We start from the raw sequence: 24,279 nt of genomic DNA on the forward strand, positions 1-24,279 counted from the left end.
TCTAATTATGGTATTGAATTTTCAATTTATTTTCTGTAAAATAGGACCTTAATAATTTCTTAACCATAGATAAAAAACAAAACAGAATTAATACAAAAGTTTAGTTTAATGAACAAATAATCATCTCCCCCTTGAAAAAGTGAAAATGAAAGAAAGCAACATGCGTCAAACAGTACACTTTAAAAGAGAAAACAGACAATCAGAGAGTAATATAATGCAGTCACATTACTGATTGTGTACAACTAAAAGCACTTCAGGCTTCTCTGGTATGCAGCAGAAGAGTATGCCACTATTAATACCATATTTAGCGAAAGACGTATCCAGTGATCAAAGCACTATTTTAACGAATGCCAAAACATTTTGAAGAGCTTCATTACAGTTTAAAATTAACATTACCAATACTAACATGTTTATGCTGGTGCAAAAGTGGTACCAAGAGACCTGATCTGTAGCATGGTAATGTTGGTGAGCTTTTCTACCTTCACTACACATTTACGTTTATGAAAAAAAAGAAAGGTGCATTAAAGCTGTGTAGTACATTCTAATTCATAAGCACCGCCAAAGAGAGTAAAACAGTGTCAACCTTTCATCAATGTTTTCGTAAGTATTGTGAGCCAGGAAGCTGGAATCTAAAGAGCATATTTACTCTTCACACAGTAATGCAACTGATAAAATACACTGACAGCTAATAGTTAAAAATAAACATTTATATAAGATTATGGGAAATGCAGTTTACTAAGCTGACTAGAATTGATAAAAAAAAAAACCCATTTGTGAATATACACACACATACATTGTTTGTGTGTGCATATCTGCAGCTCATATCCTCAAGTGGTGAACAAATAAAAGGCAAGAATACTGTATACATGAATAAATTCAAAAATACTGCTAAAACAGCAAGACCGCACTACACAGCAATGTGCTCACTAATAAGGTGATAACAGCTTTGAATGCATTTACACAACAAATGACTTAAGTCTCAAACAAATTGATGAAAAGGAAAAGGAGAAGGCTTAAGGAATTAGGTCATACTGCCCTGAGAAGACAAAACACAGTAACTGTAGACAATCACAACTGAGTTGAGCAAAAAACTAGGCCTAGATTCAGAGAAAACTACAGACTGATATCAAAAATCACAATTTACTCAAACTTTATATCCATTGTTTGTTTTTTTCAGTTATAGTGTTGCATACTTACTATGTTTTAACTTAGGACAGCATTTTACATAGAGACACGTTCTGATCTAGACATTAAATGTCCTTCAAATCTCTTGTCAGAAAAACACAGAGCATGAGGATGTGCACATAGGATCCATTCCATTAAACATATACATAATCAGGCGTTCACCACCGGGAACGACAACTGGGCAACTACTGCAGCATATACACCCCATTTCCCATAATCAAACAAAAAAGAAAGAGAAAGAGGAGCAAAGAGGAAATACAGTCATCCCGTGTTGCTTATGGGATCAGTATTATTTTGATTAAAATCACTTTTGATGACTCCACGTCTGTATATCATGCTCTGAATATACTCCGAGTCCGATTTTATGGCATCGAGTGTAAGCATTTTTGTCTCGGTTCCCCCATATCTAAACTTCCCATGTCCCCCCACCCCACCAAGCCCACCCTAGCTAGTACTGACTTGCCACCTATCTTGTTTTCCCTCACAAGCCTAGTTCTTATCGTCTTTCTTCTCTTCTTCCTCAGAAGGGTAAGAGTGCCATGTGAGTCGCTCTTCGTAGAATGAGATGACCACCTGCGGGCACTTCACATTAGCCTCTTTGGCTGGAACGAGATCTGCCTCGTCAGAGTTTTTCCTGTAGAGAACAGGCAGAGGGGAACACAATTAAATAAGCACTTGAGGTAATGCAATTTAGCCCATCATACAGACTGGGGTTTAAAAAAAAAACTGTTAACACATGGCAAGTGTGCAGGAAAGGTCATGCGACATCCGTTTTCGGTCATGTAGTGTGGATGGATCTTTTCTGAAACACAGGTGAAACACCAGTATGGAGGAGGATTGTTTTCGTGTGTGTGTGTTAAAACTAAAACGCACTAGTGTGGACATATGAATGAGGAATTTTTTTATGAATGTGGCATTTTTTTTTAATGAATGAATGAGGCATTTACATAGCGCTTTCATATGTACTACTGTACACCAAAATCGCTTTACAATCATATCAGGGGATCTCTCCTCAACCACCACCAGTGTACAGTATCCACTTGGATGATGCGACAGCAGCCACAGTACAAAAAGCAAACACTATACTTTTTCACATACAGTTTACTTTTTTTGTTTAACAGTTCTATAAAGTATTAGATATGACGGCTAAATGGAGACCGTAAACTATTCAAGATGGAGAATGTGAGCCCTGTGATATCAGGCACCTGTTTGTTTGACCAAAGGTGGAACATTTTCATTATTTTCTAAACGGAGCTGAAATTACTAGGTATGCACCAATAGGATTTTAAGATTTTTTTGGGGGGCTGATACCGATTGCAACAAACAATTAGCCGATTCTGACACTAATATTTGGCACTTGCTCTCTTATTTGAACCTTTATTAAAAAAAATGTTGTTTTTTTTTAAAACATGATCAAAACACTAAGCATTAAGTTATACTAGCTAGGCTATTGCTGCATCAAATAAAATCTAATGAACATGGATTGGATCCATTTAACATTCAGCAGGCCAACATAAATACAACAGAACAAAGATACATATGAAGTAAACTGTGCTTTTAGGTAGGTTAAACAGTTTTCAGGTTCATAAATAAACACTTGTAAAATATATGCATATTCTTCACTACATATTCTAAATTAATGGTGCATTGTGTAATATTTAGGAGGATTTGTTCACAGAAATGCAATATCATATGACGACATCTTTTTGTTAAAGTTTCTGAGTTTCTGATATGATGATAGATTTTCTCAAATGAAATGTTAAAATGCTCATGAAGAGTCTCTGGAGATGAAGTTCATGCATTCAAGTCCTCAGAGTGAGAAAACACAAGAGTGTTACGCATGCTTCAGTGTGTGTGGTAAATTAAACCGCACGGCTGCGCCATTCATTCAGACAGACACAGAACATGCAGGATTCATATTTAGTCTTTTTGTGGTTTTATTCACAGACACTAGTCTATATTGCGATTTGATTTAAGTGTACCGACCTAATTTTTTTTATTCATTCATTTTAAAATTCATACAAATTCTGGTTCCGGCAAATTCCAATAATATTATATAAAACCATCGGTTAGTTAGATCAGCCTTCTATCTTGCCGAATCATCAAAGCATCTCTAGAAATCACACTTCGCATTTATAAAATCGTAATATTTACATACCATTTCATTAGAAACATGAGCTCGCCGCTGGAATCTGTGGCTCCAATGATGCGTTCTGGGTCTAACCCCCGTGAAAAGCCTCTCGGCTTGTCTTGCTGCAAAACATTAGGAAATAATTTATTATTCACATGCAGTAAAAGTTTCATCCAAGTAGTCTTCCATACAGGAACATTTTTTCAACTTTCTAATCAGCATGTCTTTATGCGTGGTTTGAACCAACTTTTTTCAATTTTAGTTCTCACAAGGACAGAGAAAGAAAAAAGGTTGTGTTAAGATTGTCTTGCTAAATCTAAATTCACAGCTAGAATTTTATGTATCCTAAATGCACTCAATTAAATAATGGTTTCACACTTTCGAATAAGAATTTCAGATTGGAATTAACAAAAATATTCTGTTTATAAATAAGATTTCTTTTTTTTCATTAACCATGTAATTGATAAGAAGCCAACACAAATAAATGCATAATAAACATTTGCAAGATTTACAATTGCAAGACTCCCAAGCATTTGCTATGGTATTCCGCCATACATTACAGTTATCCACTTTACATGCTTTTCTAATGTTTCATTGTGTCACCATTCTTGGCCGAGTTACACTACTTGCGTAACTGTGTTTAAATAGGGAAAATGTGGAAGTGTTTGGTGACTTCTCTGCTTGAATCCTAATGAATGAACAGGGCTAAGCTAAGTGCTAACAAAGTTTCGCCACATGAGAGCGATTTACTAGCCTGGTAATACCAGACTCTGCTACTTCACTTTGCTTCATAGACATAGTCTGGAATGGCATAATAGAGAAGTGTTTTCTCTCTCGCAAGGGGGCGCTTGTCTGAAGTTTAAAATCACTGGTTACCCGTAAGCCAATCAGATAAGTTTATTTATGATGCATGTTATGCGCTGACACGGCCGCATCGAGACATCATGCATCGAACTCAAATCTATGATCGAACTTCCACTGTAAACAGGGAGTGGTGCTTTTGTAAGGGCTGCAAAATGTGTGCCAACCAGGAATGAACAATTCACAAACTGGGTTATTTATATGTTTTACTGAGCTGCGGCCACCCCGCAGCGTCGGCACACCCTGCTCTCACGAGTCATGACTGATTTAGCTTCCGAGCCCCTGCTCTCACGATCACGACTGAGTAATAGGAAGTTCATTTTACTGACTCTCTGAGTCATTCGAGTCATTTCGTTTAAGTGGCTTTAAATGTTATGATTTTAACAGCCAAATTCCCAAATCACATCCACCTACGCAATGTTGATCATATTCTGAATTAAGAAATCATAATGCAGTAAAAAATTATTTACAGGCAACATAAATAATCACTTTACCTTCCGAGTCTTACGTTCATTTGTCAAGTGACATACGCAATGAACAGATCAGTCATGAATCACCTATCTGGGACTAATGCAGCAGAATGTCGAAACGAAATATGGTGGATTGTTGTTATTATTATGACAATAATAATATGACAATAAGAGCGAGCCAGGAGCGTTCACAGCCGAGGAGACCGACTTTCTTGTCATGGCCGTAAAAGACAGAGAAGTGACGTTGTATGGGGGTAATTTATGTCCTTATACATATGTGTCTAAGTATATAGTCTGTTTGCACTGCGTGTTTTTAAAGCAAAGTGTGCACTTTGCTCATGTGTCAGCTTGTGATCTGCAGTAAACACTGCATATGCCAATTTGTACATAACATTTGTTTAGAAACAACATTTGTAATCCAAAAAGAAATATTATTCATCAAACGGAATAATTAAGTCTAACCTCATCTTTCCTCTTTTTGGGCCGGCTGTCTTCTCCACCGTCTGTGTCAGATTCTCCTTTCCTCTTTCCGCTAGAATCTTTCTTCTCATCACTTGCAGGTTTATGTTTAAGCATGTACTCTGCAATGAGATCAGGACAGTCCAGGTTGTCCTCTGGTTCCCATGTGTTGTCTTCTCTAAAGAAAAGGAAATCATTTTTCAATCAATTGACAGATTTGAATACCATCTCTTTTTTTGGGGAGAAGGGCTGCTCCACTAACCGAACGCAAAAGTAAATATTTAATAATTTTTTTCTTTAAAATAATTTTTTCCTTCAGAGTTCTTTAAATAATGATAAAATTGCCAACACGTTTGCTTGGAATCCACTTCCATGTATTTTAGTCGAAATTAGGGCTGCACGATTTGGGGAAAATGTCATATTGCGATTATTGAGGTCAATATTGCGATATAATAAACAAATTTCATGAGTCAGCTTGCTTGCATCTCAAAGAAAATGCACACAGATTAGTGATAATGCTGAAATGTGTATTTCTCAACTATTTATCAGTCAAATTAAGTTTCACTTTGTTTATATAGTTTCTTTTTTACCCAAAAAACATAAGGGCACTGTCTGATAAACACATGCACAAGTATTTTTACGCAATCTATGGCAATTTTTTGGTGAAGGAAGATAAGCCATGTGAAGCCAGTTACTTTCACACTGATGTGAAACACTGTTTGAAGGTTTCCTGAAGAACTGAAAAGCTCTAAAAATCACAATTATGGCCAAAATGATAATCACAATTATTTAGATCAATATTGATCGATTAATTATGATTATTTGTTGATTTTAACCAAAACAAATTTTATTGTCACATAGGCTAATTACAACTGCTTTCACATCCATATTGTGCTAAATTCCTGCTAATGTTCCTGCTAGGATGTGCATCAAAATAAAAAAGATCTCTTACTCTCCAAAATTCAGTGCATCTCCTTAAAGAATAAAGAAAACAACAAAAACTTCAACAGGGCTATTTTTTGCACTATTTTCCATTGCGTAAATGTATTTTAGGAAGCAAAATATAAACTTGCATTGTACCTGCATAAAGGATGTAAATAAAACTCAAAATATGCAATCAATAAAAACAAATGTTCCATAACAAAATGTAACTAAATGAGAACATGTCAAGCCAGAACTATGCACTATGGAAGTTCGATTAATGGATACAATTTAGTCATGAAATGTAAAACCTGGTTGTGGTGCAGTGTCAGTGATTAGTGCAATCTTACTGCATAAATTGAATCTTATTTAATTTAGGGATGCAATGATATCGCTTTTTCAAAAGGTATCGGCTGATACCGATACCAGCGCAGTTTTTTTTCCCAAGTAGAATTTCTATAGCTATGTGTGTTGAACTGATCACTCTTCACTCTTTTGTGTGTTAAACACAATCTATTATAAAGAAAAACAACAAATCCCAAAAATATATTATCATAATCTGTGACAAATGCTACTATAAACTAGATTAGTGGATAATTCAGCAGTAAAATTTAGTCAAGAAAAATCACGAGTGAATAAAACAATTTTATATTGCTCAACTTTATTGCTGTAACTATAGTTATCAGCGTTATAGTTAGCAGCGTCATTAAAATTTGATTAATTGTGCAGCCCTACAAAACTGACTGGTCTTTTTTTATTAGCAGTGTAGAAAATATGCAAACAGCTCTCAGAGAGAATAGGTTGTCATGTCCACACATGCATTTATTTATTAGATAAAACCGCAGCATTTTGCGTCATATAATCACAGACTTCACATTGCAATTTGGTTAATCGTGCAACACTAGTGGAAATCTGATATTAGTTACTTACTCTGAGAAGCCCTTCCACTTGAGCAGGAACTCCACTCGGCCCTTCACCACCCTTCTGTCCAGGACTTTCTCCACCACATATTCTTCCTCTTCCTCTACAACCTCCTCCACCTTCTTCTTGTTAAGCTTCTTTCCAGCGGTGGCCGCCAGCTTCTCATCTGTGGAGAAAGAGGGCAGAAAAGAGGGTCAGTCTTTCCTGTGTGAAAAAAATCTTAAGTGTTCAAACAATTAAAATGCAATAAAAGATGCAAGTTAAACTTGAAAACAGACACTATGGGGCTGAGCAGAACAAATACAAACAAACAGTGATAACTCAATGGCAGGGGGTCGTGCGCAATGATTATTTGAAAGGTAGGCCAAGGTCAAAAAAGTCTGTCTGCCAACATTAGACAACTTTGCTGTATAGAGCAGAGTCAAAATTAGCGACATTTTGACTGCAGTCTAAAACTGCAGCTCTTAATGATAAATTCTTGCTATTGAGACAAAGATCAGTAACTAAATTCATTGAGAATAGTTATCAAAAGAGGTTTTAGGGTTTCAAACTCATTGTCCACTCCTTAACTATTTTACTAATAGTTCAAAATTTGTAAAATAGTCAGATACTAACCCTCATGTCATCTGAATTATACAAGTGGAATAAACACACCTTGAAGGGATAGTTCTCCCAAAAATTTCTGTCTGCTAGACACAAAAGATGAAATTTCGAAGAATATCTGTAACTTAACAGTACTATGGAAGTCAATGGGGTCCATCAACTGTTTGGTTAGCCATATTCTTCAAAATATCCTTTTGTGTTCAGCAGAAGAAAGAAATTCATACAGGTTTAGAACAACACGAGGGTGAGTGAGTACATGACATAAGTTTCATTTTTGGTTGAACTATCCCTTTAAGCCGTTCAAACTTTCAGTTGTTAAGAATCAGTATAATCAAAATGCCAGCATCACTTTCCAAGCAGGGAAGATACCAGTTTGAACTAGAACCATAACCACTTGATGCTCATTTCACAACTTCCAACTTCTCAGTTTGTAAATGAAATATTTGGGGGTCAATATGATTATTATTTTTTTATTACTGTTCTTGAAAAAAAGTCTCTTGTGCTTATCAAGGCTGCATTTATTTTTTTAAATACATTAGAAAACAAATGTAATATTTCTCAATATTTTTTATGTATTTTATTTAATTTTATATAATTTTTAATTTTAAATAATTTTAATTTATATAATATTTTATTTATATAAATTTATATTCATACAAATTGTAATTTATTCCGGTGATGGCAAAGTTCTCAAGTCTTCAAGTCACATAATTCTTCAGAATTTATTTTGATATGATTTTATGCTTAAGAAATATTTATTGTTATTATCAATGTTAAAAAACAGTTGTGCCGCTTTATATTTTTATGAAAACATTGATAATTTCAGGATTATTTGATGAATAGGAAGCTTACAATACAGCATTTATTTGTAATATAAATCTTTAGTAACATTACAAATTTATTTACTGTCAATGTTGATCAATTTAATCAATCCTTGCTGAATAAATCATGAATTTCTTTAAACAAATAAAAAAATAATAATCTTACTGACCTCAAACTCTTGAACAGCAATGCATATTTTGTGAACAGAATTGAAATTTTATGATAATGTATTTCGCAATCAAACCTTTAGACTATAATATCTGGATCTTATCAGTATCGAAGACAATTCAACCCGCTATACATCAACGACCATTACACGATTGAATACACCACAGTAGTTCACAGCTCGTGTGGAGAACAAATGCGTAAACTAATCAAGCACAAATCAGGGTAATGCAGCTTAAAATGTCAGTAACATTTTATAATTTGGTCTCACTTGTTAACGTATTAGTCAATGCATTAGCCATGAACAGCACTAAATCCTTATACAAGTTAGTTAGTTCACAGCGCATTAACTTATGTTAACAGATACAACTTGCCTATTAGAACACATGACATACAATAATTAAATTAGTAATAAACCTGATTTTAAAAATGTTACGAACAAATGAGACCTTAATGTAAATGCTTCCCAAATTTCTTCACTTTGAAACGCTCATTCTGTCTTTAGTGCACCAGACCAGAATCGCACCTCTGACCATAAATCACCTCTATTAGTCAGTGACAAATAATGGTTCACATGGCAGATGAAACAGCAGTCATGAAAACAGACAGTAACCAACAACCTGTGATTCAATAATAAAAAAAATATATATTTCAAGGCTTGTTTAGAAGACAGAAACAATGTCTGGAAATAAACCCTCCTTCCAACACATTTGAAAGAAAAATAACAGTGAAGGAGAAAGTTGTGAGACACCTTCGGTGACGCTGGGAGCATCACTGGCTGTCTCTGTTGGTTGGCTCATGCTCGTCATGAAGGGGGGAGGCTCTGCGGAACCTTCCGGTTCCCTGTCAACGTCAACAGTGCTGAACAGAGTAAAAGTGTGGATTAGACGGGATGAGGGGGGGAGGGGTCAGGTGATATCAGGGAAAGAACAACAAGGCAGGAAATAAAATTATACACCACTGCGGATAACAGTTTGCTGGCTCTAACAAATGCAGCATTTCATAGTGCACAGCTCCCTCTGAAGCGCTTTGTAATACAAAAACATTTATTACATGTATGCATTCCTATTTTTAGGACGATTCGTGTTTTTTCATTAGGGCTGGGTTAAAAATATTGATTTCACGATTTCTTCATTCTCATTTTGATTAACCAATATCGATATCGAAATCCAAAGAATCGAGGCCGCATTGCATGGTTCAAGTAGTGACGTGTCAATCATGAACGATTCATTCATTTTGAACAAATCTTTGATATGACTCAGGAACAATGAGTTGCCTCAGAGAGTGATTGGCTTATTTTGTGTTGACTGTGCATGCGCAACATGCCATAGATTCTCAATGAAAATTACCCCATGATTTACTCACCCTTCAAGCCATCCTAGGTGTATGAAATTCTTCTTTAAGATGAATACAATTGGAGTTATATTAAAAAATGTCCTGGCTCTTCCAAGCCTTATAATGGCAGTAAATGACTGTATTTTTAAGTCCATACATCCATGATAAAAAATAATCCACATGGCTCAAGTTAATAAAGGCCTTCTGAAGTGAAGCAATGTGTTCATGTAAGAAAAATGTAATTTTTTAAAAACTTTATCGACTAAAATAACTAGCTTTCGGCAGACTGTAGTCCACATCAATCTACGGTGGAAAGTGACCCTTGACGAGTTACTCTTGTGGTGCAAGTCGACTTGCGTAGTATGCGTACAGTCATCTGCAGAAAGCTAGTTATTATAGTCGATAGTTTAAAATATATTTTTTTCTTAAACAAATGTATCATTTCACTTCAGAAAGACTTTATTAACCCCCAGAGCACAATAGAGGACTGTTATCTCGGATGGATGCACTTTGATGGACTTCAAAACAGAAACAACCATTCACTGTCATTTAATATAACTTTGTATAACACTTTACAAAATTGTCTGAAAGAAGAATGTCATAGACACCTAGGATGGCTTGAGGCAGAGTAAATCATGGGCTAATTTTCCTTTTTGGGTGCATTCAGTCTTAAAATAACAGCAACATAATATTCCTGCTGCCATCGGTGTCATTAATGATAATCAAACAACAGAAGAGAATCACTCACTGTTCTTTAGTAGATTTAAAAGAATTAATCTGTAATTTATACAGTGAAGACAATGCAGTGCTGTTTTACATTTGATTACTTTCTGTTGAAAGATTGTTTTTTTTTTCACAGCAATGCTATATTTTACAAAGCTCTAAGTTGTTACTAGTCACCTCTAAGAGGGAATGAAATATGTTGCTTATTCACCAAATAAACTAAAGAGTTGTCAATTTATGAGACATCTCATACCAATTATTTTTAACTTAAAATACATTGTTGTTAAGAATAGCTGGCCTGTTTTTATTTTTATTTTTTTTCCAATGATCAAGGCCCAAAAATACTGCCCCAAAAATTCTGAGCACACTTCAGATCCAATTAAATGGGTCCTATTATTACAATGTCTTTGTTTTGTTTTTGGGGTGTACTAGAATATAATTTCAAGCTTTTTTGTAAAAAAATAAAATAAAATAATAATAATAATCAGGATTCGATGAAGCCTCTCCTTCCGAAAAATGCTGTGATTGTTTAGCTGGCCCAGTGTGTCATGTTTAGCAACGTGTAGCATCGCCCAAAATGTCCGGGATTCGGCTTTTGCGTTCTACAGTCCCCATTCATTATGTTTACTGTGGCGAGCACGACGAGTGAGGGCAGCGGGAGAATGACGCGAGGTGGTGTCGTGATTACTGATGAGCGAGTCCTGTGAGAAGCACCGGTCTCGTATTTCTCACGGAGGAGCGGGAATTTTCTTAGCAATGTTAACTTAAAACGCACACCGATCACTTGTTTAGCATTATGTAAACACAACATTCAGATTCACCAATCAGAATGAATTCAGTTAGAATTGAAACAAAAGGTGTGCATGTAAACAATGAATGGCAACTGCAGAAAGCAAAAGCTGAATCTCGGAAATTTTGTACGATCTTGACGGCCAGACATGTCCAGGAAAAAGAGGATGGTAACCCTTACTACTCAGCTTTCTTCAAGTTACTCAGCTTTCTCCACAGAACAAGAGCCTGCTAGCTTAGCTTCCAAAATAGATGTCTAACTACTATGTAAAAGCCTGGTAAAAGTAGTGTTTTCTTATTAAAATACTAATGATAATTTTTAATAAGTATATTACAAAACATTACAAATAACATAACAAAAATATCATTATATGACCCCTTTAAAGAGTGAGCAAGCGCTCAGATTTCACCAAAAAAATTCTTAATTGACCCTTTGCTAAGCCCCGCCCTCCCTAGCTACTGTTGCTACGCCTGTCAAGCTTTCACGCCTGGCACATCTATTTCAGTGTTTATGCACCGGCATCAGACATTCCCAAGGATATAATTACTCAGTTTTGGTGAACATGTAAAATATATGAGAGAGCCAGTCTAAAGGGGCTACAGTATGCATTCGAGGGATATATTCACGACATATGTAATCGAGTATAGAATAATTTCATAAAAATTAAGCTAAAGCCTGTCGTCCCAGCGCAAGCAGCCGCCGCCTTTCATACGCTGACCATTCAACTGGGAAACACAAATTGAGGAACAGCTGTGTTCGTGCACAGCAGGGTAAGAATGTGAAAATAATCTATTAAATCAAACTGCTTACCCATAAATCTTGAGGAATAACACCAACACCGGGAGAACCGCGATCGGATTGGGTTAAAGTTACTCAGTCAGGAGTAGGCTTTTGATTAACAAAATGCTGAAATATATTTTACAGTGTGTCAGTGAGCCTCCGTCTTGTCTTTATTCGTTTTATTTTACGTTCAAATATATGCATTATGAACAAAGAACCGTCATTATTTCCAAGCTAAGTGTTTTTGTTAAACAACATGAGGATGTATAATTACTGACAGAATAGAGTGCCGAAGTTGCGACGTCACTCTGTAGGCCAAAACGCGGAAGTGAGTTAGCCTTTTAGCAATCCCGGTTCCCTCGCTCTAAAGTCTATGGGATTTTTGAATGGGTTTTTGCTAAATGGCCTGAAATAAGGTCTGTGGTGAACAAAGCCTCTAAATATTTTCACGTTTTGATCTATGACATGGAACACACAGTAATAACCTGCTTGTGTTTTTTTTAAACTTTATTGTGTCTGCTTGTGTTTTTAAAAAAAACTTTATATAGGCTTCAAAATGTATAAATTTTGGATTAACTTGAAAAGATTATCTGGATAGACAAAACGTGTAAGGCTCACAACTCTTATCACAGATCTTATTTTTTGCGATTTTCCAAATGTCTATGGGGGAAATGCATTGCTTTTCAACTGAGGGAACCCATGCGCCGCTAGCTTCCGAGTTGTCCTACAAAGTGACGTCACTTCATAGGCCAAACGTCGAAGTGAATTAGCATTTTAGCACTTACGGTTCCCTCGCCCTAAAGTCTATGGGTTTTTTGAATGGGTTTTTGCTAAATCGCATGAAATATGGTTTGTGGTTAAAGCGTCTAAATATTTTCACGTTTTGATCTGTGACATAAAACCCAACAGTTATAACCTGCTTGTGGTTTTTTAAACTTTGTGTCTGTGTTTTTTTGCTTCAAAATGTATACATTTTGGATTAAATTGTAAAGATTATCTTGATAGAAAAAACGTGTAAGAGTCACAAGTCTTTGTTGAACACAAATCTTATTTTTTGCTATTTTCCAAAAGTCTATGGGGACAATGCATAGCTTTTCGATCAAGGGAACACATGCACCACTAACTTCCGAGTTGTCCGACAAAGTGACGTCATTTAACAGATGCTTTAACAGAAACACGTATTTTGCTTTTTAAGGGGCAATCAGCAAACAGTCACCAGGCTGAAGCACTGAGATATTATCTAAAAAAGGGTGTAAAAACAGAAAAACCTAACAAATTAAGGTCCAAGGCAAGAGCCTGGGACACTTTTTGAAAAATAATAATAATAATATTTAATCGCATGTAACGTTAACAATCATATTTTTGTTCTTAACACTTGATATCTCTTCACTTCTAAATAAAACCAGATCAAATGCATCATTTTATTTATATTTTAATTATAAAACTTTGTGAGGACCAATCGCGCGCAGAAAAATACACAATTCAACTTCCGACGTGCACGCGCCGACGCCTTGCCAGAATATTCGGCCCATATCCCTTTAAACTGCAACAGCATCAACGACGAGTCAGGGAGGCCAAATATTACGTTTTAAGGTAGCAATGCAACTGAGCAAACTCCATGTAGATATCTTTAAAAAAAATAAAAGAGATGCTGTTCCCGAGTCCCTTTAAAGCCAGGCGTGCGTGTGCGAGAAAGGCGTTTCTGTCTCGCGCGGAAATGGGTGGCTGGACTGACCCTTTTGCCCGTACAATATTAGGTCCAAAAGCTACCATGACATCAACAACGTTTAAGCTGTCCGGTAAATACATACACAAAACGCTCTAATGCACATTTTGTTTACTGTATAAACCTCAAAATGGCTCTAAAGCCCGAGAAACCGACTAGCCTTGTGGCTAATGCTGCAGAAGCATGGTCGCTCACTTCTCCATGTTGACCTCGATCCGAGTAGAAAACTAACCAAAATGTCTCCAAATATGACTAGATATTATTGATGAGCAATTAGTTGCTAGAGTACTCAAAACATTTGCCAGTTAATTATAAAAAGAAATCACAGTCCTTAATACAAACATAGTCAGTCATATAACGTAGTATGTTCAACAATCTGCATGCAGCGCCACTTACCTGTGAATTACGGAATTAAGGGCGAAATAACACCAAATACGGTGGGTTCCTGCAGATAGAGCGGCTTTAATTGTCGACAAACGTTTGAAATCTGTCGACTGAGAAAATAGTTTGTTATTAATTTATCGAGGTTCCTTGACTGGTCAGACAAAAGGCACACGCAAGCTGCCTCCAGCAACCCGCCAATTCCGACGGAAAGTACGTGCCTCTGACCGCACACGAGTGGTGCATCCTGGGAGTTGTAGTTTTACGTGCTCTTCTTCTTCTTCTTCTTCGGATTTTCACGGCAGCTGGCATCCATTGAGTTCCATTACTGCCAACTTCAGGCTTTACCCTTTACTTTCACTCATAGCCTACTAAATCTGCTTATCTAATCCAGTCCCCCTCAAAAAATCAAATAGCCTAGCCTAACCATTTCCTATCCACATATACTCCAATAAACTTTTTACTGTATTATCTTACCCTTCCTATATTTTTTAATTGTGTTATCATTTCTTGTCTTACCCGATTCAATGTCCCACATGTTGTAAGAACATGTTCTACTGTTTCAGCCCCCTGTTCACACATTCCTGTAGGATGTTTTCCTATAATCAAACGTTTTCAAGATTTGTTATCACAACATTTTTTCCTTTGTCAAATCAACTTAAATAATTTAGTTGAGATAACTTATTATTTTAAGTTTCTGACGATTAAATCATTCTCCTTCATTGTATTAACTCACTTTTTCCAGTTCAATCAACTTAAAATTTTAAGGCAACCAGGTTACTTACTTTTATAAGTTAAACCAACAATATTTTTTTTTACAGTGAAATAGGGAAGAAATAGGGGAGCAAAGAGAAAGAGAAGGTGATTTCTTGATATAGAAATCTTATATAGAATATAGAAATATAGAAATTTTCTATTTCTTGATATACCTTTTCTTTGAATTTCATATAAATGTCTACCTTTTGTTGCATTATCCCAACTTTGTTGCCATTGTTGGTCTCTTCTCCACACTATGCCTTTCCCCTCTGATTTTGATCATTTAATATTGACTTCAACATCTCCTTTTTTTAACTGCTTCTTAACTGCTTTAACTGTGCACACTTGAAAGAGGAAAATGTGTTTGTTTTTCCTTGGTACACCTCAAATATCCTAATGATTATTTAAAAAATTCAACATTTAACTGCCTAAAAACCTTTTCCTAATAATTGTGTTACTGAAAAAAAAAAAAAAACCCTGACATTCTTTAGAGATTTTGCAAGTCTCATATAGTTTCATATGTAGGCAACACTAGGCTACTTTGTATTATCTTACCTTTGCATCAAATTTAAAACAAAAAAAAATATGCTTTTTCCTTTGTTATTTGAGCAAATGGGAACATGAAAAAATATGAATTGCAGGCTAGTCTCTCATTCACCACTATAAAGTTTACCCAACTATGACGACTTCCGCTTTGTGAAACCCAGAAATGTGAAAAGGGCCAATTGGGGCCATATTCACAAAACATTTCAGCTGCATCTGAAATCGAATACTTCCATAGGAAACAAAATAAAAATAAAAAAAAAAAATTAAAAAACAGTAGGCTAGATTATGTCAGAATTCACAACTCATAAAAGAGTATAGGCAAAAAGTGAATGACCTACTACTTCCAGCGAGATTATGAAGTGCATATGACACTTTACCATCCCATGAGGCCACGGGGGAGGATTTATGGCAGTGAATGGGACGCAGCTGATCGCATGATAGGAAAGGTAGGACGCATGATAAGGAATGGCAGATGTACGTCCAGATTACATTCATACACACAAGCGTTACTGTATAGAACTACTTTTTTTTAGCAGTCATGAAGTAATTACTTATTTAAAATAAACTCTTCAAGAGAGTGTGATTATGGTTGCAGTTGTTTTGTTAATACAGCCCCTGACCTTAGATGAACATCAAACAATGCCTCAAGTTTTTGAGGAAATTTGACAGCACTTTTCACAGGACTGAACAATCAGGATATTGTTAGATTTAGTGCATTTATGAATGGTGATATATTATATTTTATATGAAATGTGGCTGTTTAAACTAATTTTTATTGGCTGTTTTCATAGAAAAAGGGGAAATTGTTGTTGCTGGTGTTGAAAGGCAAATGGACAGGTGGAGTTCATTTTTCTCCTCATCTGTTGGTTCAATCTGACCTGTTTTCATTTGCTGTTGACCTTTGGAAATGTAAGTAATACTTGAGCATTCAGTTGTATAAAGGCTGTGCTTATATTCTGATGTATATATTATAAATATGTGAGAAGTATTGAAAGCATTGAGGGTCATTGACATCAGAATACAAGTCTGGATTATGGCTCATGTTAACTTTGGTACATCTTGCAATCAGTTCAAACTGTTATTGATGACATATAGCATCACACTTCTCATGCACACTTATTTTATGTAATGCATTTCTGCTTTTGTCTGAGTAAATTGCCTCCAGAGAGCATGTTGCGGCCTTTGCAGCATTGTCTTTGCATTGTGCCATTCTGTGTGCATAAGTAAAAAAAAATAAAAAATAAATAAATAATGTGTGAAACTGCTATTTTCATCCAGTGTTAAACTGCTACCATGGTGCTCAGGTCGTTGACACAATGTGGTTCAGACCCAAAAGTGCAATGTAAAAAGACGCCTGCTGAAGGAGTGGTTCAGACCAAGGGATCGAGCAAAGTGTGAAAACAGCCCGACAGCTGCCATTATCTCAGTGTTTGAGGTAAATGTCAGTGATCTGCAATTTAACTCCCAGACTGTTGCACAATGGTGCACTTTGCCCCAATGAACAATAACATGAAGAAATCGCCTCTGTTATATCTTGTTTTGCCCTGTTCCAGTTCCACTTATAGTAACAGGTTCCTCTCTCTGGCCCATTTGCATGGCTGCAATGTTCTCCACAAAGAAGATGCAGTGTGTGTGTGTGTGTGTGTGCACATGTCGGGTTAATGTAGAGGAAAAAGACCTGCTCAGAAATGAGTGGAGAACAAAGGAGAAGCATTAACAAAATTCATCATCTGTCTGAGTGTCGTGATTGAGTTAATTACCTCATTACTCAAACAAACCAGCCACACCGTACACAAACAGAGGGTGAGATTTATATGGTCTCATGCAGCGTGGGAATACAAATTATAACTCTGCTTCTACCCTTTCTCTCCAAAAACTTTTTATAAACTAATGCAAAAAAAACAAAAAAAAACAAAAAAAACAAAAAAAAAAAACAGAAAATGATCAAAAATTTACATACCCTGGTGTTGTTAATCATTATCAGTGACTTTCTCTTAATACATGGCTGATGTATATATATGTGAACACAGGACCAAGATTTTATGTTCTTAATTTTACTGAAAACATTGTGTTGGCTAGATCCGTTTTTTTGTTCATTAACAATATTTCTCGATCAACTGGTGACCCTTTTTTCGCTGGTGAGGTACAGCCTGCATCGAAATACAGTTCAATATGGCCTTAAAATATGCTTATACTTAAAATGTATAAATATTGACAAAATTATCGAACAAATGATGCTAGACCTGAATTATCTCATAACTTCTCTTTTCTGAGATTTTTTACTGTATTAAGTAAAACATATTAATATATGAAAACACATTAAACGGTTTCTACATTGTAATATATTCTATATTTAAGCTGAATGTACAGCATCATTACTCCAGTCTTCAGTGTCACATGATCCTTCATACTAATATGATGATTTAATGCTCAAGAAACATTTATTATTATTATTATTATTATTATTATCAATGTTGAAAACAGCTGTGCTACCTTTTTGTTTTGATTTGTAATTAAAACATAATTTCTTTTGTCAAATCAACTTAAATAATTTAGTTCAGATAACATACTATTTTAAGTTTCTGATTAGGCTTGCTTGAGCCTTGTCTGTGAAACCAGGGGAATGTGTTTTTAAATAGAAAGCAGACAACTCACATAAAAAATATAACTCGTCACTCTGTATCTCTAATACATCACTAATATATCTAAGATGATATTTAAATGCTTCATTTTAGAATCAAAGCTCTGTAGTTTTTTTTTTATTTTTTTTTTACTTTATTTACTTCCTTTTGCACTTGATGTGGACAGATGTTAAGGAGGTGCTGCCCCCTTGTGCCGGAAGTGATGTCAGCAAACTGGTGAAAAGTTGTGTTATTCTGCCATCTATCGGTGAGAAACGTAACAGTCCGTTTCCTGAACTTGAGAGCGTGAAAGCAAATACAGCACTGCCTGGCCGAGTAACCCCAGAGTGCACTCTGGACGATGGGTACTACACCTGGCCTGCTGCTAGAATCACAAGGTAATGAAAAACAAACACAGAAATTAGTTGACATCTAACATAAAAGTTAAATTATGCTAAGTGAAGAACATTAAACGGTGAATTTGATGGCATTCATACACTTCGTTTCAAATTTCACACGAAATCGTACGCCGCACGTGCCGTTAACGGTCATTTAGCAACACGAAACTTTATTGTGTTGAGATAAATTGAAATTTTGAACAGGGATCGAGAGGGGAAATATTTCAGTGCTACATAGTACATTCTTCAGATTTCCAGGTAGGTTCGTCGAAACTCGCTGATTTAATTGTTTTCTGATGTAGGCCTAGCCTAGATGAAGCCTAGGTCGGCTAGCGTTGAGTTATCTACACTGGCTGTTGGGAATAAAAATCGATACACTATCATCGAGGCACAGGAATGTAATCCCGCCTAGAGCATCTGCTTGTCAGATGCGTCCATAGGGCCGTTCATACCGTGAAATAAAGAATCCCGCCTGTCCATTGAGGCCTGTTTTATTTACTGCTGAGAGACAGTGACAGAGAACAGCGCGCGCGACTGCAGTACCGCCTCTCACTGCCAGGTGACGCTTGGGAGTAATACGAGATTAAACCATATAATGCTGGTGGACTATTGGTGATATTTAGACTTTTGTCATTGGATTGTTTAAAATGAAAATTTAAGATGATTATTACGATGGGATTAAAGATGGTTTTGTTGAAGAGGGGTGAACATCGAGGTATGAAAGAAAATTACGTGTGGAGTAGCCTACGGTAGTTGAAATGCATGAAATTTAACGTGGCTTTTAGCCGTATCATCGGTGGCTAAATATGCTGTAGTGTAGCCCGCTATGTGATATTTTACACAACATCTCCTAAATAATTTATAATTAGTACATATTCTTTTTTTATGAACTCATAATATTTGAGAACTTGAATTGAAACATTTGTCATGCTGCATGATCGTTTGAATTCTAGTGAAAAAAAGAGATATTATTAAATATACCTTACTATATAGCCTATTCATTTGATATTTTTTAAGAATTAAAAAAAAAACATATTTAATGGGTAATGATGTAGGCTATAATGTAATATTCGTTAGGTTATTTGTTTTCAGAAATACTTTGGATATACAATTTATGCTAAATGGTGACTTGAATACACATCTATAATTAGGATGAAATTTTTTTTTTCCAATTTCTGAATTAAATTAAATTTTGATATAAATTAGTTGTTTTTTTTAGGACAAAAATGTCTAGGTGATGTAGCCTGATTTATAAAAAGAAAACGTATCATTAAAGCAGCAATGTAGCTTTCTAATATTTTTAATATCGTCAAATCTATTATGTTATTACAAAATGTTTAATATTACCACAAATACAAATTTTCTGATTTATATATTGGTCAAAAAAAAAAAATCCCATCTTGACCTTTTTATGAAACGGAACGTTTTGCTCAGGTTAGTTGGAATATCCCTAAGAAAATTTCTTGATATTCATAACTAAAACATTCATGATATTTAACAAATTCATTTATCTTTGAAGGAAAAAATTGAATATTCTTGGGTTTTTAAGTGCTTCTCCAAGGTGTAAGGAAAGTATTTCCGTTCAGAATTGTTATACCACTTGATGTTTTTAGAGTTGTTCAGTTAAATATTCCCAGAAATTAGTAAAAAATTTTCCAAAGATGTGCAGAATCAACACACCCACACGATTACATTTTTAAGAACTTGTTGCATGTGTTTTAAACTATTTCCATTATAATGTCAGAAATCCTTATTAGTCATCGACCCTGTCGATCAGAAGCGAAAATCTTGATATTACATTAAAGGTCATGGACACATGCAGAGAATACACAGTAAAGAGCAATTTTCTCTAACTGATTCTCACATTGTAGGTACAACACAAAGATACAATTAGTTGCAAATAGAATTGAAAAAAAAAATAATTGCTTATAAATTTATATATATATAAAAAATAAAAAAAATCATACCATACCCAGTAAAACAGTCATACTTTATTTTCATAATTGTGCATACTCAAAGTCTGTGTGATCTGTAGGTTAGTTTAAAGGACATATGTGCCATTGTCTGTGTGCACAGCAGAGGGAGCCCTAACTGGGATTCCTAAATGTCACCTTCTATGAAGACAGCAGAAGGATAGGCCGTTTTCAGACACGGTAACAGATACGTGACCCGAGTGTGGAATGGCCGTGATACGTGCGGCACAGAGGGAAGCGGCGTTTTTCTGTTCCGCCGGTTCTTTCATCTCAATTTAAACCATCCTCTTCATAACGTTCTTCCACTCTTTTCTCATCTCCATCTCATCCTCTTGACAATATCTTCTTTCTTTTGCTTTATTTCTGCCCCCTCACCTCTCTCTCTGTCCATCTCGCTCTTCCTCACGTTGTCCCGCTGTGAGGTGAGGTGTAATCTATCCGACCGTAGCCCATGTGTGCTGAAGTCTTTAACATTCTTTCTTCTGCAGAAAGCCGAAGCTGGCACTGTACTGCACGTTCACATCAAACACCACTTCTTTATCTACCGCTTTCTTGCTGTGCTTTTGAGGTCAGAGGTCAGCGTTCTACTTCCCTGGCCAATCTTCTTTCTTGAATACTTGCTTCTGTGTCGCTTTCATATTTTTCATCCATAATCTGAATGTGATATAGGTTTTAAACAGCATGTTTATTTGCGACGCAGCGGGAGAATCGATCGACTCAGTCACTGTGCTGTTTTGCATCTGAATTGAATCATTCGGACAACCTGAGATTAGATCCCTCTGTATTCTTTCAGATCTTGCCATGATTTGTTGCTTGAGTTCAGATGAATATGTTGAGGGTGAAAGAGACTTGTTACAGATAGAGGCTGCTGTCTGAGATGTCAAAATGCCTTTTATGTTTTTTGGGTTTATACAACCAGTTCTTGTTGATTTAGTTGGATTATACAATTATCAGTGCTTGCAACCTGCTCAGTTTTGATGATGACGATGGAGAAAATACACAGAGGAAATTAATAAATCAAATAAAACAAATCCTTATTCTTATCAAATCTTTATTCATCTTGATTCATCTGAAACAGCTGTTCACTGAAAGATTTAATTTATTAAGCATTTTCCCTCCTGGATTTTAGTGGAAAACATTTCATTTCTTTAAAAAAAAACATTTAAACATTTAAATCTTGCTATAAGATAATATATATTGAATTAGAGTAACGTTTTATTTCTTTGGCACTGTTGGAAACTGATTTAAAAAAAGGTTTTATTTAGTGAGTCATTAATTGGTGTATCTTTCGTTGTTAGGATTTAGATATTTGCACTGTAAAAAAGAAATGCAAATTAAGAAATTTGCCTAGAGCTTATCATATTATTTGTTGTGCACAAATTTAATGTATGTAACGTAATGTTTTTGCTTTAACCTAATTTTATAAAATGAAGTGAGTCACAAGTAAATGTATCTTGTAATTATGTATTTAATATATTTATTTATAATAATACATCACTTTTTTATAATGCAAAAGTACTTATATTTTATAAGGTTTATTCACAAATTTGCTTGAAGTAGTGACTTTTATAGAATTTATATGGAATTATACTTCATTTTTCTCACCCATTGATATTTTTTGATAGTCTAAAAACAATAGTTAGGATTTTTTAAATTGTTTTTAGGAATATTTGTAATGTAAAATTGATGTTGCCACGATGAGTTGTAATTGTATAACAGCAGATTTCTGTTTATTCAGGTGGTCTGTAAATGTACAAGTCTTAGGCTTATAAGAACATGGACAGAAGTTTTATAAACTTAGTTTAATGTGATTTTATCAAACAGTTGTTTATTAAACTATACAGTTGGGAAACTGAACTTGTTTTCTTGATGAAATTCTGGAAACCGATTGCGCATTTATTAAAAAAAAGTCTCTATAACTTAAAATGTAAGAATAAATCCATGATGAAAATAGTATTTTGGTATTTGATTGGAGTACAAAATATAATAATTTTAATTAGATGAAATCAGTACAGTGATCTTGCTATTAAATATAAGTACCTTGACTGAAATTTACATATTAAACTAGCTTGATATTTATTACTTAAGTTTCCTTTCTTTACTTTCAGCTGATTACATTTTTAAATTTTAAAAGTCATTTTGCATTCTTAAAGTTTGCTTCAAAATAAATAAGACCATCTCTTTCCAAACATTTTGTTCAGTAAACTAAACTTGTTAGAATTTAAAATGATTGCAAACACACTGCTTATAGGGATGATAAATTACATTTTAAAAAATTCTGTCATGTATTCACCCTCAAGTTGTTCCAAACCATTTATGAATTTCTTTGTTCTCCTGAACACAAATGAATATATTTTTAAGAAAGTGTGTTAAAACTGTTGCAACTTGCACCATTGACTTCCATAGTAAAAAATATACCATGGAAGTCAATGGTGGCCCTGAATTGTTCAGTTTCCCACATTCTTCAAAATATCTTCCTTTGTGTTCAACACAACAAAGAAATTCATACAGGTTTGGAACAACTTGAGGGCGAGTAAATGATGACAGAATTTTAATTTTTGGCTGAACTATCCCTTTAAGAGTAGTGTTATTTGCAGTGTTTGGGACGCGTTCATGGTCAGGTCAGTCCAAGCGTTGCCCGAAACACACGTCAAAGTCAGAGGTCACTCAAAATGAGGGCCCAGAAGAGAGAAAGGAGGGACTGAGAATGATGAAATGGAGAAAGGAAGAGTTTAGATAGTGACCTCTGACCCCATGTCTTCCTTTTCTCTTTCACTCTCTTATTCGCTCCCTATGTTTCTTTTCTCATTCTTCTCACCGACTCTTTGTGTCCAGCGTTGATCTGACCACAGGCTCTGATCTCTGTGACCTTTCCAGAGGTCAGCTGGCGGCCATGGCGACAGAGGGGTCAGTCTGCGGCCTCGGTTCATCTCTCGGTCAACATCAGGTCATATTTTGGTCAACATCAGTGGTGTGTTCAAGACCCTGAAGCCACAGAGATGGTTCTGTTGGTCAGTCTCATCAAAGGTCAGGTCTTGTGTTTCAGCGTGTGAGATTATACTAGTTGTCTCATATTTCAGTCCCAATGTACAGTTGGAAACTAGCCTGAAAAAGCTGTTAATGTTAAGAAAGATCATTTACATAATGTTTTTTGCTATTGAAACAAAGTATTCAGATTGCTTGCTACTAGTAGCTAACCTAAAATAAACCTCTCGTTTCACATCCACAAAGAGGTCGTCAACCGGTCAATTACAAGGCATTTCCCTAAATCAGCAGTAGCAAATCGACGATGTTACCTAGTTTCCACTATTCCAATACATATCTGCCCCCGCCATGACCTGGAGCCTGGGGTCATTCGGCAGTCATCGGAGTGTGTTCAAAAAAGCTCCAGATGATTCAGCAAGGTTTCAAACTATGGCTTTGGTCTGTCATCATAGGTCACTCTGTATTCAGCATCATGCTGCAAAACCCAAACGTTTGGTAACATTTATAAGGTGTAATGGCTTGACCCAAATTATTACTGTTGACCTCCATGTGATGTGTTTCACCTCCTACTCCATGGCACAGCAATCATTTGATTCCTTAAGAATATGTGTCTTAATGCATGCACTTTTCATGCAGCTCCTGGTAAAAATATAACGGCAAAGTAAACAGATCGCCATATGATGTAGAATTCGGTTAATCAGAAAAGAATATGTCTGAAATTCAGCAT

General features: G+C 35.5%; 1 protein-coding gene and 1 long non-coding RNA gene across 2 annotated transcripts in view; one reads left to right on the forward strand and one right to left on the reverse strand.

The window, feature by feature from the left end:
- Positions 1-87: 87 nt before the first annotated feature.
- On the reverse strand, positions 88-14,509 carry cbx1a (chromobox 1a). The gene is made up of 6 exons (XM_039685617.2): positions 14,289-14,509; positions 9,290-9,399; positions 6,958-7,114; positions 5,110-5,284; positions 3,344-3,438; positions 88-1,819 (listed from the first exon to the last, which is right to left on the reverse strand). Exons 2-6 carry the CDS (start codon positions 9,345-9,347, stop codon positions 1,675-1,677), a joined length of 630 nt encoding a protein of 209 aa, XP_039541551.1. The 5' UTR covers positions 9,348-9,399; positions 14,289-14,509; the 3' UTR covers positions 88-1,674.
- Positions 14,510-18,473: 3,964 nt separating this feature from the next.
- Positions 18,474-24,279, forward strand: part of LOC148981996 (uncharacterized) — a 251,588-nt gene continuing 245,782 nt past the window's right edge. Inside the window, exon 1 of the long non-coding RNA XR_016155091.1 lies at positions 18,474-18,594. This is a non-coding gene — a long non-coding RNA (uncharacterized LOC148981996). The remainder of the gene's footprint in view (positions 18,595-24,279) is intronic.

The sequence above is a fragment of the Pimephales promelas genome, chromosome 3 (genome assembly GCF_988280905.1).
Source record: "Pimephales promelas chromosome 3, fPimPro1.hap1.1, whole genome shotgun sequence".
Taxonomy (NCBI): Eukaryota; Metazoa; Chordata; class Actinopteri; order Cypriniformes; family Leuciscidae; genus Pimephales; species Pimephales promelas.

Excerpts from the sequence above, each read along its gene's own strand:
- cbx1a (XM_039685617.2), bottom strand. The coding sequence starts at position 9,347 with ATGACGAGCATGAGCCAACCAACAGAGACAGCCAGTGATGCTCCCAGC. Across the intron at positions 5,285-6,957 it reads AAGTGGAAGGGCTTCTCAGA|AGAAGACAACACATGGGAAC; the intron begins GTAAGTAACTAA and ends CCTTTTCTTTAG. Across the intron at positions 1,820-3,343 it reads CTCATGTTTCTAATGAAATG|GAAAAACTCTGACGAGGCAG; the intron begins GTATGTAAATAT and ends TGTTCTCTACAG.